This window comes from Cheilinus undulatus, linkage group 13, assembly GCF_018320785.1.
Source record: "Cheilinus undulatus linkage group 13, ASM1832078v1, whole genome shotgun sequence".
Classification (NCBI taxonomy): domain Eukaryota; kingdom Metazoa; phylum Chordata; class Actinopteri; order Labriformes; family Labridae; genus Cheilinus; species Cheilinus undulatus.
This window is the reverse complement of record NC_054877.1, coordinates 21,785,540-21,800,832: the sequence shown is the minus strand read 5'-3', so window position 1 is coordinate 21,800,832 and position 15,293 is coordinate 21,785,540. Positions and strand designations below refer to the sequence as shown.

Here is a 15,293-nt window from a genome sequence, read left to right as displayed (position 1 = left end):
ACTGTCTATCGTAACCCATTAGCTTTCTCTCTTTTGAGAAAACATTTAAAAATGAACTTCATATTCAAGCTGCTATTGTTGTGCAATGCACTCTGGGTAGTGAAATAAAACAGCTGCACTGTTCCTCTCATGTCTTTTCAATTGTACTCACCTGGATCTACTTTACAGGAACTTATTCCTTACACTTCTCTTCACTAGTACTGCACCATATATCAAATTAAAAAGGCCCTGTGTTGTCTTTATTCATCCATTATGACGGGTTTTTGATGATTCTGGGTTTTTTATGTGTTTAGCTTCACATAAGTTCTCGACTCCTTATAATGTGTCTTCTGGGTCTTTCTAGTTGTGTTCTTTGCATTGTTATATTTATGATTTGCCTATTATCAAAGCACTTTGTAAACCATTGTTTTTAAAAGTGCTGTACAAATAAAATTCTTAATAAATTATCAATAAAACCATTAATGCAATAATGCAGGGTTCCTTGCAGTCTGTATTTTCTATATTTGCTGGTTAAAAACAACATAAAATGGCAGTGAAGCATCTTTTTCATCTTCTATTTATTTATGATTCTGATACACAGATAAATAAAATATGTTCAGCTCCTTCTGGATCTGCTCTATCACTCACTTGTTAAACTTTACACCTGCCTCACAAATTCCATTTTCAGGGCTCATCAGCACTCAGAAACACAGCTGTGAAACATTTCTCTGCACACTGCACTGCATGAGTGTGTTTTCCGTCTGTGCATGTATGCATTGTAGAATTGTAGTGAGAAAGGCTAACACTGGCACAGCGCAAGGTTTGTGTTGCCAAGTAACATGAAACTTTTACTCCCAGTGTCCAAAGGTGTGTCAGTTTTATCTTGTCTGATTAGGCTTAAGGAGAGTCTGGTGGGTTAGATTGTTAGTATAATATTTTACTTTATTTCTACTATCCATGTGTCTGTATTTTTGCCCACAGTGAAAGTGATTGTTTTCAGAGCTATAAAATACTTTTCATAATCTTTATCAGTATCTAACAGTCACCGCGGCACAAAGGTGAGTGTGTGGTTTCGATGACATAGTATGAGAGATGGCATGATAAAATTCCGCATCAAAGATGAATGGGATCAAAAATGTAAAAACACAGCACTACAGACTGGTTAAAGTTGTACATTTGATTGGGAATATTAAAATTCTAACAGCTCGGCACAGGCTGAGTCTGTAGTGCATGCCGAAAATGCAGCAGAGCGAGTCGGTTCCTGAGTAAGTTACCTGAGCTGGGTGTGTCAAATTTCTGTCCAGTTTTAGTGACCAAACAGCTTTTGTGGGATGAACATCTATGTGTCAACACTGCTCTGTGCACCCCTGCTGCTGGCGTGTACATAAGGGCTATTTTGTTGGCAAATACATTGTAACAGACCAGTAATTAGGCAACAGCTTGTAGCTTTAAGACATAATTGGAAGCATCCAGATGCATGTTTTTTTTCTGAATCAGCCCTCACAAGATATATTTTACCCATTATTCAATCCATCCATTGTGCAATTCATACCAAATTCTATCTTAAGACACTTGGCATAGAAGCAGGTCTAGACAAAATTCTGTTCAAAGACCCAACACTGACCCATCATGAGCACAGCACCTGGCAGCATTCAGAAAAGTAACAGCTGCAAGGAAAACTTCCCTTTAACAGAGACCTCGGGCAGACCTAGACTTAAGTTGAACAGTCATGGAGCTAGAAATTGGGATTGAAGGAGAGACAAAGAGAGAGAGGTTTGAAAAAAAGCCAAACTCATAAACAAAAACTACAACAATTAATTAAACATCATCAATCATTACTATAAAACAAGTAAAAACTGCAGCCGTATGTGTTTTGCTGGCAGTAACGACAAAGTATGTAAATAGACAGACCCTTCTAACACCGAATTAGGGAGGACTGATAATGATAACTACAGCAGTAGAAGTTAAGCAGCTCTTAGATTCACATGGATCCAACTGATAATTATAGCCCTCAGAGTCAGGCAGATCCACAGTAGCAGGCTGTCTACATCAATGATCCAGAGGATCCTAAGAGAAAGGGAGCTTATGAACTCAGACAAAGGTATATGATTGGTAAATTCGATAGTCCATTGAATGAATGTTCAATGTGAGTGACATTAAACTCGATATGATTATGAAGGCAAACATCTCATGTCACACCATTGCTCCAATTGTCGTTGCTACCTCTCAGATAACTTCTTGGCTGTACTGGTTTGAATCTGGTGCCATAAAAAAATCCTGATTATGTACAGATTTTTAATAAAATCCTAAAATGTTACGATTAATTTCCCTGTGCTATGAAGTGACTGTTGAATGTTACTGAACCTTTGTGGCAACAGAGGGCACCAGACTAACATGTATATCAGGTGTGTCATAAAGTCCAGCCAGTCAGCAGATTACATCTGACCAATAGGGTGTTTTAGGGAGACAGTATATTTGCCAAAATAATTGCACTATATTTTCATTACCTCCGCCAAGGAGGTTATGTGATCGGCAGGGTTTGTTTGTTTGTTAGTTTGTTAGCAACTTAACTCAAAAAGTTGAGGATGGATTTTGATGAAATTTTCAGGAAATGTCAGAAATGGCATAAGGAAGAACTGATTCGATTTTAGTACTGAGCAGGATCACAGTCTGGATCCAGGAATTTTTTAAAGGATTCTTTACTATTGGGAGATAGGGCTAATGGCGGAGGTCTGCACTCTCTGAGTGCTTTTCTAGTTATTCAAAATAAATTAAGCATAGCTGGAGTAAAGCAGCAGGACAAATATCAATACTATGTTATGATAGGACATAATTTTGCAAGCAAAATGAAGCCAAAGTACCAAAGGAAGAGCTGATTTGGCGCTGAAAGAGCTAGCTCTTCCTCTGAGCTGGGCAAAATGACCCAGATCACTAAAAAGAACTGTAATTCCCATCACTGGTGCATGCTAAGGCTGTTGAATGAGGACAATTGTTAATCCTGACTAAAGTCAGCTAGCCATAATTGATCTACTTTATGTCCTATTTTGAATATTTTGACTGTTTTGCATTTAAAACAGTTTTAGCTTCATTTGGGATTTTTCATAAACTGAGTAACTGATTTATTGCTTTGCTTTGATTTAGAGAAATAAGGAACTTTTGAATGGTGTACATGATTTTTGACTTGCCCACTGGGATCTCTGAGTTTTTAAACTAACATGAGACATTAAGGAGCAGAGTTGAATTTATTTGACATCACCATGGCTGCAGGGAATTGCTACAGTGCTTTAACCAAAGAGTGCTGAAAGGGACAATAAAACATGCTAACAATATGTTTTTTTCTAATTGTGCACCAACTATGGACCTTAGGCGTATCATGATTAATGCCTACTCATTTTTGGACGACTTCCTTGGAACAATTGGCTTGTTTTCACTGAAACTCTTGTGTACAGAAGCTATAACTTGTTCTTAAAGTTTTAGTTTGGACTCAAAAAATTAAATGTGAAATATTGAGAAATGATGAACATATAGGCCATGTTCATCTTAACATGACATTTTTGTTGCAGAATTTTGATTGTTCTAGATAATGCTGCCAACCAAAACTAGAGCATAGCTTATTTACATGAATGCTTCATAATGCTTGGTATCATGCATCTATGAATGACGTATATATAAAAAATTACACACATGGCTATTAGTCACATGATTCTCTAAACAGATACCAGTGAGTAACTTGTCTCCCTCAAATACAAACCCTCATATATGACGTGAATGACTGCCACACCCTGCTTCTCGCTGGCGTCTGTCCAACAGAAATGGAGGGCAGGGTGGAGCAGTTGAATCAAGGGCACAGAAAACTTTCTAGCCCTCCAGGTTATACGTGTCGCTCACATGAAGTGAACAACCGGAAGATTCTTATGTCCCACATTGTAAATGTGTTGTCTCAAAACACCTGCCATGAGCCCTGTGGCTTTTCCTGGCAGTATGTATGAGACACCATCGTCATTCACATAATGTACAATGATTTGATTTGATTTCACAACACTGATACACCTGTTTACACCTGGGAAAATAATAAAGACACATTGATCAAATGACAAAGCTAGAATACTATGTTACAAGTTATAGAAGTTGTATTGTTATGACGTAAATATGTTTCAGGAGTCTTGAATGAATCATGTTTGACTTTTCAAAACTTTATCACTCAGCAGAAAAGTAATGAAGTAACACTTTGTTATTTTCAGCTGTTAAACACCTCTGTTGTAACTCCTGGACAGTGTGTGAGGGTGAGGTCAGACACTGCAACAATGAGAATAAGCAGAAAAAAAGCTACATCTGATCAAATTTAAACAGTGTTCTCTGTCCAAACATGAATCCTGACTGATAAACCACTTTCATTCCAGCTTGGGAGTGACAGGAGTTAATTCACTGTAAAGTCTCCAAGCCCCAAGATCTTTCATTATGTCCACACCCTTGGCTCACAGCAGCTCAGTCTTCCTGACATTTTTCTCACCTTTCCTGTTGCAGCCTGACTTCCTAATGCACGCATAAACAACTTCTACTCTAATACTGTCCCTCCAAACTGGACGCCATGTGCTTGAGGGCACAGGCAAAGAGTTAGTGGCTCTGACAGCTCTCACTTTTTATCAGTAGTTTATAAAGATAGTGAATGCTTCACTGTGGGACCAGAGCCTCCCCCATAACCAGACTTCATTCAGCTCACATTCCTGTGGCGTTAAGTGAAGAGCCCAGCTCTGTTCCTCTGAGCTGCAGTGGAGCCGAAGTGGAGCGAAGGAGGGGCTTGCAGGGGTCAATCTCCCAGGAGAGGCTTCTTGGGGAAAATACTTTGGCAAAAAACAGACAAACAAATCATTATAGTATTGCAGAGATAAAAAGTAACTAATTGCATTTGCTCAGTCTACTGTAATTGAGTTGTTTTCTTGAGTACATTTTGAAATCCATACTTTTATTTCAACTTAAATAAGTTTTAAAAGAGTAACTGTGATTTGACTTGAGTACAATACTTTTGTACGTTTCCCACTGCTGTTGTTCCCCATCATGCCCATGGGCAGAGTCTTTAGTTGTGTTTGGTTGTTTCCTGTTGTACATTGATCCCTGCTGAGGGTAAGTGAAGTTATCCACTGAATTAGAATCCCACAAGTGACTTTATATGTTCCTAAATGAGGCATAGTATTCTACATAGACACTTTTAAAGTATCACATGTAACTCTATGAGTTGAATTAACACTGTCAATTCTGCTGTGTATTTTACTTTATTATATTGCTTTTCTTTTCAATAAGGTAAGATCATATTTTACTGTATGACTCCTTTACTGTAGCTACTCAGTACTTAAAAACAAACTTTAGATTAAATAATGTGTACTTTTACATGAGTAGATTTATAGACCAGATTTTTTACTAAAGTAAATTTTAACCAGAGTAACTGTACTATTACTTGAGTACAATAGTCGTGTTTTTTCTACCTGTGTAGTATGCATTGTTTCCAAAAAGATGGTCAACAACCATAACAAACCCTTCCAGTGTGGCTGATAAAACCACAAGGCTAGCACCTGTTCTGCCAGGATAAAAAAAAAAAAATCAAACATCAATTTTACATCCTTGTAAGACACTAAGCTGTTTTTAAAGGCCTCTCTGTGTAAATAGTACAATAATAACCCTTCCAAGGAAAAAAGATGAGTTCATTGTTTAGCTCCCTAAAAAAAGGCTGAGAATGATTAAATTAGCAGGAAGAATACTTCCCCCTGCTGGCGGAAACCCCACATATTTACCAATATCTAGGAATGTACTTGTTCAGCACGACAGCAGCTAACGACACAACAGTGAGCTCTGCCCTGGAGGTGCTTCGCCCGCTGATACTTTCAGGGAGGTTCACAGGCTGGGTGGAGCATTCAAGGTGTGTCTCATTTTTTTATTGACTCACCGTCGGTAGCGACTGATACTCGCAGAGTAAAGTCCTCCTGACAGCGCAAGTATAGGAGGAGACGAGTGTCTTCAGTTTGAGCTCTTAAAGGCGACATTAATCCATCTCCTGTCACTCCCTGAACGGCAAACTTTCGGTGGAGTCCAGCGTCCTCGCGTCGACCACTTCAAAGGGTGTCCGAAAATGGCGAAGGTTTTAATTTTCAACATATTCCTGGTGTTGGTAAGTGCTTCCACTTTTGGTTTTTTGCCTATGCACTGTGCGAAACTAAAGTTTTAAGCGCCCCATCTTAAGCACTGTCTCTTTATTTTATTCTCTTTCTGTGTTGGAAAGACATTCTACTATTAAAACGGCTATTTTATCAAAATAAAGCGTATTTTTCGATATTCAAAACTCACTGGGAGGTCCATTTCCTTCTTCAGATTCTGTCCGGTGTGGAGTCGTGTCACATCCCGAGCTCGCAGTACACCTACGTGCCAAACACAATTCCAGCTGGCCAATATGTAACAACAGGTATTTTACCTATTATTTCCTCATTAAACCAAGTTTCTTCCACTACAGCCAAACCGTGTCTTAACTGTTTATTGGACTGCACTGGTTATGTGTCCTAATCATATTTCACCTTTGACTCTCTCTCTCGATTTTTTCAGTTGACTTTTTCGACTGTGAAACCAAACCATTACGCTTCACTGTATCTGACTCCAGTTTTAAAATATACAGTAATGGGACAGTCGAGGCAGCAGCTACTGTGTCAGTGGCAAAAGCAGAGCGGATATTTTATGTGTATGCTGAAGACAACACTGGCCAGCAAAATATAATTGCGATGCACCTTGACCCCAAAACAGCAGTGGGAAAGAAGGTAAGCTTAAACAAATTTGTATGCTTTTATATAAGAGTTGCACAGGTCAGAGTGTTAATGGATTTTCCTGCATGTTGCTGCAGACAGACCAGATGTTCCTGAGGCGCTCCAAGAGGCGGTGGAGCCCCCCTCCCTTCAACATATTAGAGAACGAGAAGGAGCCTTTTCCTAAAGAGATCGACAGGGTAACATAAATCTTTACAGTAATGAGTTACAATAGGTTTATTCTTCTAAATTCTTTACAGCATTATTCAGGATGCAAATCCTCTACTTCTCTTCATTTTCTCTATTACCCTTTGCTGCTCTCATCTCTCCATTGTAAGCCTTTCCCTCCCAGATTATCATCTTCTTACACCCAGACACACCTTATGCTTAGAAGACTTTTGGCTGACTTATTGCAGTGATTAATTCCTGTGATTTGTTCTCACCCGCGTCTCAGGATCTTTTAAATCAGCTGCATGTTTTTTATTTTTTTTATTTCCTCAAACCTACTTTAAGGAGTATTGACTTTGGAGAATGGCTTAGGATGTGTTTGATTGTATTTTTGTTTTTTTTTGCTTGTGTCGTAGATTGTGTCAGACTCAGAAACGGATCAGGAAGTATTCTATACCGTCAGCGGACCAGGCGTGGATTCACCTCCACTGGAGCTGTTCACTCTGGATTCGAATTCTGGGATGTTGAAGGTGCTCAAGCCAGTGGATCGTGAGCAGTACCCAAAGTTTGTCGTAAGTGTGATTTGAAACCAACAACTGATTAACCCTCCCAATACTTTTAAAGAATCTATGAGTCATTTAGAATTTAAGTGAGTTCTTTTGTGCTTTTAAAAATTATGAATGTCATGGGAAACACTAACAGACGATGACAAAAGATGACGTGTAAAGATGTGCTGCCTACCTCCTAGGACCTGCTCCTCATGTAGTGTATTTACTACAGCATATTAACAGTAGCATTATCCAGGAAGGCCACTTTTAACAGATTTTCTCCCTCATTTTTAGAAATTCATCCATGAAACCAGAGCACTTTTGGCCTCAATTTAACTTGGAAATACTTAGTGAGGCCAAAGTAATGGGGTTGGGGGAGGGGTGGTATCATATCCTGAAATATTTTAGGTCATACTAATAAATCAAATAGATATAAAGCATAGGAGTTGTTATTTTTTGACTAACAAACAATATCATTGCCTAAATTCGACATACTGTACCTTTACATTTGGCATTTAATTGGCATACACTGTAAATTATAACCTGATATTGAATCTGCATTTGAAATACCTCGCTATTTTGTATTTTTGAGTCATTGTTATTAAATTGACTGTTTTTCTTTACAGCTAACATTTAGAGTTTTCAACAAATTCACAAAAGTTGAGACAGACAAACCTCTGGACATTGATGTAATTGTTGATGATGTGAATGACAACGCTCCAGAATTCAAAGACCCTCTTATGTTCACTGTGCCGGAGAAAAGCAAAGCAGGTGAGGATTATTAGACACTAAGCAAGTTTATTTATATATTGCAGTGTAGATTATAATAAAGTCCTTGATTATGCTGGACACCACAGGTTCAATTGTGGGGAAGGTGAATGCTACAGACAAAGACCAAAAAGGGACGCTTCACGTCAAAATCAGGTACTCTCTCCTGACTGGATCAAACTTGTTTGCCATCCACCCAAACACAGGCATCCTCACTACAAAAACGGACACCCTGGATAGAGAGGTGAGCACATATATACACTGATAATTTTACTCTAAAATAAAGTTTTGAATTACACTTTGTGTTGACTTTTCTTGTGTCATTTTGTCATTTTTCATCTGCAGGCACAGGACAAGCACTTGGTGGTAGTACAAATCAAAGACATGGATGGTGGAGATAAAGGGCTATTAAACACAGGGACAGCAACCATAAGTCTGACTGATGTCAACGACAACCCTCCATCTTTTTTGAAAACATCCGTAAGTATCACATGCTCAAAATATTATCTAACTAATTTTAGTCATTAAATTCAACAGATATTTTCCCGTTTTTTAGTGGCTGTAGAGGACGTTAAAACGTTTTTTTTAATACTGTTTGAACTAAAGCGTCAGCTTAAAGGTAAAAACATTGTTCTTTTCTTTTAGTATGAACCGAGTGTCAACGAAAATGAAAGGGAGAAACTTATCCTTCGAATTCCTGTTGAAGATAAGGATTTAGTCAACACTTCAAACTGGGTTTCAAAATTTGAAATCACAAAAGGAAATGAGAACGGAAACTTCAGAATGGAAACTGACTCCAAAACAAATGGCGGGCTTTTGTATGTGTCAAAGGTAACACTCCATGCAGCATACAGTTTTAATCATAATACAAACTAAAAGTATCAACACAGCACTGACAACAGGCCTGCATTTTCAACAACTTCCTGTTCTGTCATTTCAGCCATTGGATTTTGAGAAGACTCCAAGAGTCAATCTTGAGATTATGGCACGCAATGTAGCCGATCTTAAAGGCACCACAGCTACTTGGAATTCCATCCCTGTGAACGTTGCAGTCACTAATGTTGATGAAGGCCCAGAATTCACAGCTCCTACTGTCCAATTCAGTGTCAAGGAAAACACACCAAACGGCACGTTGATAGGAACATACAAAGCTTTGGATCCAGAGACCAAGAGCAGCGATGGCATCAAGTAAACAATCAATTCTCTAACAAAATTTAGGGTTGCAGAAAATCCTTCAGACCCCTTCTGAAGTTGTATTTGTTAAACACTGGAGGGCAGACTTTCCCCACTGAATTAAAGGATGTGCTTCTGACAGACATGTTCTTGTCTTAATGTATCTCAGGTATTACAAAGCCACAGATCCAGCCTCATGGATCAACCTCAACAGAGATACCGGAGAGCTGAAGGTTGCAAACACCATTGACAGAGAGTCACATTATGTTCAGAATGGACTTTACAACATCACCGTGAAAGCTGTAGATGCTAGTAAGTAGCTTTAAACTACTCCTTTTACAAAAGAGTATTAATATTGACTCAAGTGCATCCTTAGTGCTTCCATAATATGTCTGAACCTTACTGCAACATCACCTTGAAATTAAACACCAGGCTTCTGCACAGTTTTGTGGCCTTTTTACTCATGTGTCAAGGTTATTAAAAACCTTACTGTATGTTGGGTTTGGCATCTCACTCATCATAATGTCACTAAAGAAGCTGCGGTTTGAAAAAGTTCTGTGTCTGCATGCCAGATCACCACAGATGCCTTATAGTATTTGTCATTTGACCTAGAGCATATTGATGGCATTGTTACAGAAGTCAAATGTCATTTAAAAGTCTGCTCCACCCTCACCAGTATCTGTCAGAGCAAACTCCTGGCTGTGTCTGACCTGAGAACACCTGTTGTCAAAATAGATGTGACTAGTCATACACACTGACTCACTTTCCCGGTATTGTCATAAAATTTGGCCCCCCCCCCCCCAGTTGTTTGTACGAATTTGAAGTTTCCACAGAAGTGGCTCTTGAAGTGTTGTCCAAGTGCTGCCATCAAGTTCAATCTTGTGTTTTATTTTACGTGTATGCCCTCATTTGTTCCACATAAGTATGAATGTAATTCTTATGTATTTCAGGCTCCAAGACAGGAACAGGAACTGTAATCATTGTGGTGGAAGAGGACAACGACAACATACCAACGATCCCTACTAGCGAGATGGTGTTGTGTGAGAAGGATGGAGAGTTGGGCTCTGTGCTTGTTGTCGCTGAAGACAAGGACCAGTCCCCCTTTTCTTCACCGTTCAGCTTTAGTTTGCCAGATGATAATGATGGCAAATGGGTTTTGTCACAATTCAATGGTAAGTAGTAGTATTCGTACTTACCTGAGATATAACATATAGTTTTTGATAGTCCTACATTGGACAGTTTGAAATGTGGATAGCCACATATCGAATGAAAGAAAATCATTATTGAAGTTTTACTAAAAAGATTTAAGCCACTTACAAGAAATCCTGTTTCCACGCTCACTAACACTTTGGTTTTGCGTGTAATTTCTCAATCATAAAACAGACTTGTGCTTTGGCCACCCAACAAGCAAGCAGCAGGCCTTCCTGATACATTTTCAAGCCGATACCAATATTAAGTGTGGTTTAGGGAGCTATCAGATTAGTTATTCAGTAAAAATAACAAGACCACATTTTTAATAAACTTCATTAATCCTTAAAGTCCTCATTTTAAAATCCTTCTTTGCCAAAAATAACAAAAGTATCGTCATCAAATCATCCTTACAGTGTTAGAGAAATGTAAGCTGGCATACATCAGACTGACTCCAGTTAAGTTATACATACTTAACATAAAAGGATATTACTATTGACACAGCAATGTGTGAGCATAATTCTGATGATGTGGTGCCTTCTTGTTGGAAGTCATTGAGTGTCCTTTTTATGCAGATAGTTAATTTTTTTATATTTAGGTACTTTAATTTTATAGTCTGCAACGAAAGCTGTCAAATAATGTAGGAAAAACTACAAAATTTATCTCTGAAATGCTGAAGTTAAATCACAAATATAAAGGCAAAGAAAATGAAAATATTCCTGCTAAGGGAGTTGTTGAGATACCAGAACTTTGATATGATACCAGTGAAAATTCAAGTATGTCAATACTTGTTCAACACCATGGTCTCAAAAATACAACTCAAGGTATCCATTATTGGATAATTTGGTGTGTGTTTAATTAATCTATTATCTGCAGTCAAATACTGTGACAAAGCTCACTGTGATAAAATGCACATGCACAAAATGATACAAAATAAAAGGGATTGGATTGTTTTCAAACATGGAAATGTTTCAATGTTAATGAAATTTTGAATGTCCATACTTCCTTTTACAGATTTTTTTGTACTATTGTTAATATGACTAGTTTCTTTACAGTATTTAGAAGATCTATATTGCTTTCATATGTTCCAATAAAAACATGATTTTTAAAAAAATGTGGCTATGATGCAGGTGAGGTTATTGGAAAACATACAATGCTGCCGGTGTTTTCAAAGAATATAAAATATATCTGAAAATGTGCGGGGTTGCAATATATTATACAAGATTATGTTAGCCTAACAGCAATAGTGGCCAGATATGTCATAGATATGTTTCTATCTTGAATGTGTTAGGGAAATTATATTTATACATATTGAGTCTTTAGACAGATTTGGTGCATTAGACATGGGATTGGATTTGATTAATCTGTGATTTATGTTGTTTTGCTTACCCTGAACAGTCCTAAGAAGACATCATTTTTCACTTTGTTGTTTTGCTATTTCTTGGAGAACTGACATCTCCTCAGAATTTTAACACATTTTTCTCCTCACGCAGACACAACAGCTAAGTTAACACAGCTGAAAGACCTTCCTATGGGGACATACGATGTTCCTGTGGAGGTTAAAGATCTGCAGGGCCTTGGTGAAACACAGATAGCCAAAGTAAGGATCTGCCAGTGCAGGAACGGAGTCTGCTTGGCCAAGCGGAGCTCTGTGTCACTAGGGCCTCTGGCTTTACTGGCTCTGCTGCTGCCTCTGTTCCTCCTCCTTCTGCTCTGTGAGTACCCCACTGTTATTCTCTTTGCCAGCAGAATAGTGTGGGCTTACACTGCTTGGATAATAAAACAGGAATTTTGAGCTCATGCATGTGTAAAAGCTCAAGAAGAGTGATAGAAAGTTAGAGCTTTTGTCACTGAATTATGTATTGTGCATTGGGCACAGATGTAGTATTATACAGTGTATAGTGCTGTTATGCTAACATGTGTGATGTTTTCCCACCTGCAGCCCTGTTAATTAAAAACACCCTCCTCATGCATTCATTTTAAACATTTTTGCATTGCTATCACAGGCCTACTCCTCATCTTCTTCTGTGTGACAAAGAGAGAGAAGTTGCAGCTGGAGGATGCAGGAGACAGTGGCGGAATCCTGCTCAAATCAAACACCGAGGCCCCTGGGGAGGAAGTGGTGAGGACGTGATAATGAAAGCAGCGCATCAGCAATGAAAACTGACTTTTTTTCATTTTATTCATGTATTTGACAATTTCCTGATTTTTCTTTGTTGTCTTTGCTCCATAGGATGCAAGCCTCATCACTGTCCCCACAGTTATTAATGATGCAGCAGTGAAGGGCTCAGTTAAGGGGCTGAATACAGGGTGGCAAGGGACCAAGAGCACCAGCTCAATGGGAGGCATGGGCATGGGCCAACAGGAGAATGGGATGTATACAGGTGTGAAAACAACTGAGTTTTATTCTGGCCAGTATGATAGCCAGTATGGCTCACAGTTCAACGGAGGTCAGATGCTTGGTAGTGGTGTGGCCTTTGGCAGCAGGTACTTTGCCCAGGACTCCTCCTTCCTTCACACCTGGCAGACAAATGGACGCTACCTAGAGCAGGTAAAATTGCCTTAACATTGATAAGTTTTTTTATTTATTTAATAAAAAAAAATGTTGAGAGCTGATATTGGTTGAAAAAGTGATAGAAATAAAACCTGTCCAGATGTGTAAACCTCTAATTCTCTGAGGTTTAATAACTCTGTTATCTGTAAGAGCTTAGCGAAGTCTCCTGTGCAATATAATCTTGTTCTCTAAGCTGTGATAGTATCCTCAGTAAACTTTAATAAATTCCAACTTCTGAGATGTTTTTTTAACTTGTTGGCGAGGTGTTTGTTTTTGGTGTAATATCAGTCTGCCACTCATATCCTCACAACTTCGTGTTATCACACGCTGCAGTGTTTGCCCCAATCACAGCAACACCAGGCAATAACAGGATTCTTCTCCCCCTCCTCTGTGTCTTGCAGAAGCTTCCCTATCTTGGAAATGAGGACGAGGGACGCTACGCAGATGACATCATCCACTCCTACGGCTACGAGGGGGCGGGCTCTGCAGCCGGCTCTGTGGGATGCTGCAGTGACTTCGGTGATACGGATAACCTCGACTTCATAAATACACTGGGACCAAAGTTCAAAAGTCTGGCAGAAGTCTGCAGAAAGACATGAACAATGAAGTTCTGAAGTAGTAGTGTTTACTGGACAGGAAGTAAGGAGGGCTGGGATCTGAATGCTTGGTGTGCCCCTGAACGTGAATGAGAAAAATAACAAGCAGGTGATGTCAGTGTGTGCACACTGCTCTGCTATTGCCTATTGCTGCAAGTTTTTTTTTAAATTTTAAATTGTTTTTTTTGCTTTTTTTGGTCTTTTGCACTGAAAACTAGTCATATGCATTGATTTGTACATACTTAGTGTCGTGCTTTATGTGTTGTTTGCCTTTGGAGTTTTGTGTTTTCAACCCTTCATCAATAAGCTGCTTATCCTTTTAGAGGACAGCAGGAGCTGGTTACACAGGTTTATTGTGATAGCTGTAATGCAAGTGAAGTTAAGGTTTTTTATTAGTAAGTATGGGTATTTTACTGGTATTCATAGTTTTTGATTGCCATGAGTGACAGTTTTTGCATTTATTTGGTTCTTCTTTAAATATCTGCTCAGTTTTAGAGTTTTGTATATATATTTTTTAAAGAAAGATGAAATAAATAACATCAAATAAGATGGAGAAAAGCTTTCTTTTACTTTAAATTTCCCACACGGAGTGATTCATTTCAAGTGACATGTTTGTTGACTGTCTTCTGGCTTTTTCTAAATCACACAGTAATTATCTCTGCAAACACATTCCAGAGCGACTCTTGACCGCTGGCTGGGCGTAGCTTCAGTGCACAGTATCACAGAGGTTGTTTCGCCATTCAGGCAGTAATCCTGTCAAAGTCAGCACAAGGGCGTGAAAGGGAGGAGTGAGGTGTTTCTGATACAGCCTGTAACTGTCTGAATACAATACTGACCCCATGCAAGATCATACATATGGTGTAAAACATGCTTGAACAGGCTAATTAAAGGGAATCAGAGGCCTCTGTGTATGATTTGTAATATCATACCTATAATTTTTGTTCTCAAAAATTATAGGTTTGGCTATCTAGTTTGGATTTTATTCTATGAAGTGTAAAATAAAAAAAAAAAAGGTTACAAATGTTATTTTTTGTGTGGGTACTTTGGCAGAAAGATAGGCACGTCTTTGTGCTCAGGATGTCTGTACCCTGGTGAATGATTTACTGGGTGTGGCTTTGAGCTTACACAACATGAGAGGTACAATGATCCACTGATCAGCTAATGTTTACCTCTTCTGCAGAGCAAGTTGGTGCACTTTTAGGCAGAGTAGCATTGTGTCCTTCCTGCAATTATCCAGTTTTATCCATGCCAACAGTGAGACTTTTGCTAACCCAAATGAAAGTGCCACTCCAATGGTGATGTGCCTTTTGTTTTTCAAAGTGAATTGTCTTTTAATCAGATTGTCTGTTGAGAGAAAACTCATTGCAATGTCTTTTCAATGGTGCTTTGGATTCATTATTAATGAAAAAAGCTGAAATTCTGTAGATAACAAGCGAAGCTGCCATATGCATATACCGTCATAAATAAGTAATACTGTTTTACAAACGTATGGAAATATAAGCAGAAATCCCCAATGACTTTATTATGCTTATGCTTA

The 15,293-nt window shown here is 38.6% G+C and overlaps 1 protein-coding gene across 1 annotated transcript; it reads left to right on the top strand.

Annotated features, from left to right (window-relative positions):
• Window positions 1–5,788: 5,788 nt before the first annotated feature.
• dsc2l (desmocollin 2 like) lies at window positions 5,789–15,050 on the top strand. The gene is made up of 16 exons (XM_041804343.1): window positions 5,789–6,139; window positions 6,340–6,430; window positions 6,568–6,776; window positions 6,860–6,961; window positions 7,346–7,501; window positions 8,104–8,248; window positions 8,335–8,489; window positions 8,591–8,725; window positions 8,891–9,076; window positions 9,186–9,433; window positions 9,588–9,730; window positions 10,369–10,590; window positions 12,100–12,321; window positions 12,613–12,728; window positions 12,840–13,157; window positions 13,562–15,050. The coding sequence occupies exons 1-16, from the start codon at window positions 6,101–6,103 to the stop codon at window positions 13,757–13,759; spliced, it is 2,685 nt and encodes an 894-aa protein (XP_041660277.1). The 5' UTR covers window positions 5,789–6,100; the 3' UTR covers window positions 13,760–15,050.
• The last annotated feature ends 243 nt before the right edge of the window (window positions 15,051–15,293 follow it).

Excerpts from the sequence above, each read along its gene's own strand:
- dsc2l (XM_041804343.1), top strand. The coding sequence starts at position 6,101 with ATGGCGAAGGTTTTAATTTTCAACATATTCCTGGTGTTG. Across the intron at positions 6,431-6,567 it reads TGGCCAATATGTAACAACAG|TTGACTTTTTCGACTGTGAA; the intron begins GTATTTTACCTA and ends CGATTTTTTCAG. Across the intron at positions 13,158-13,561 it reads ATGGACGCTACCTAGAGCAG|AAGCTTCCCTATCTTGGAAA; the intron begins GTAAAATTGCCT and ends TGTGTCTTGCAG.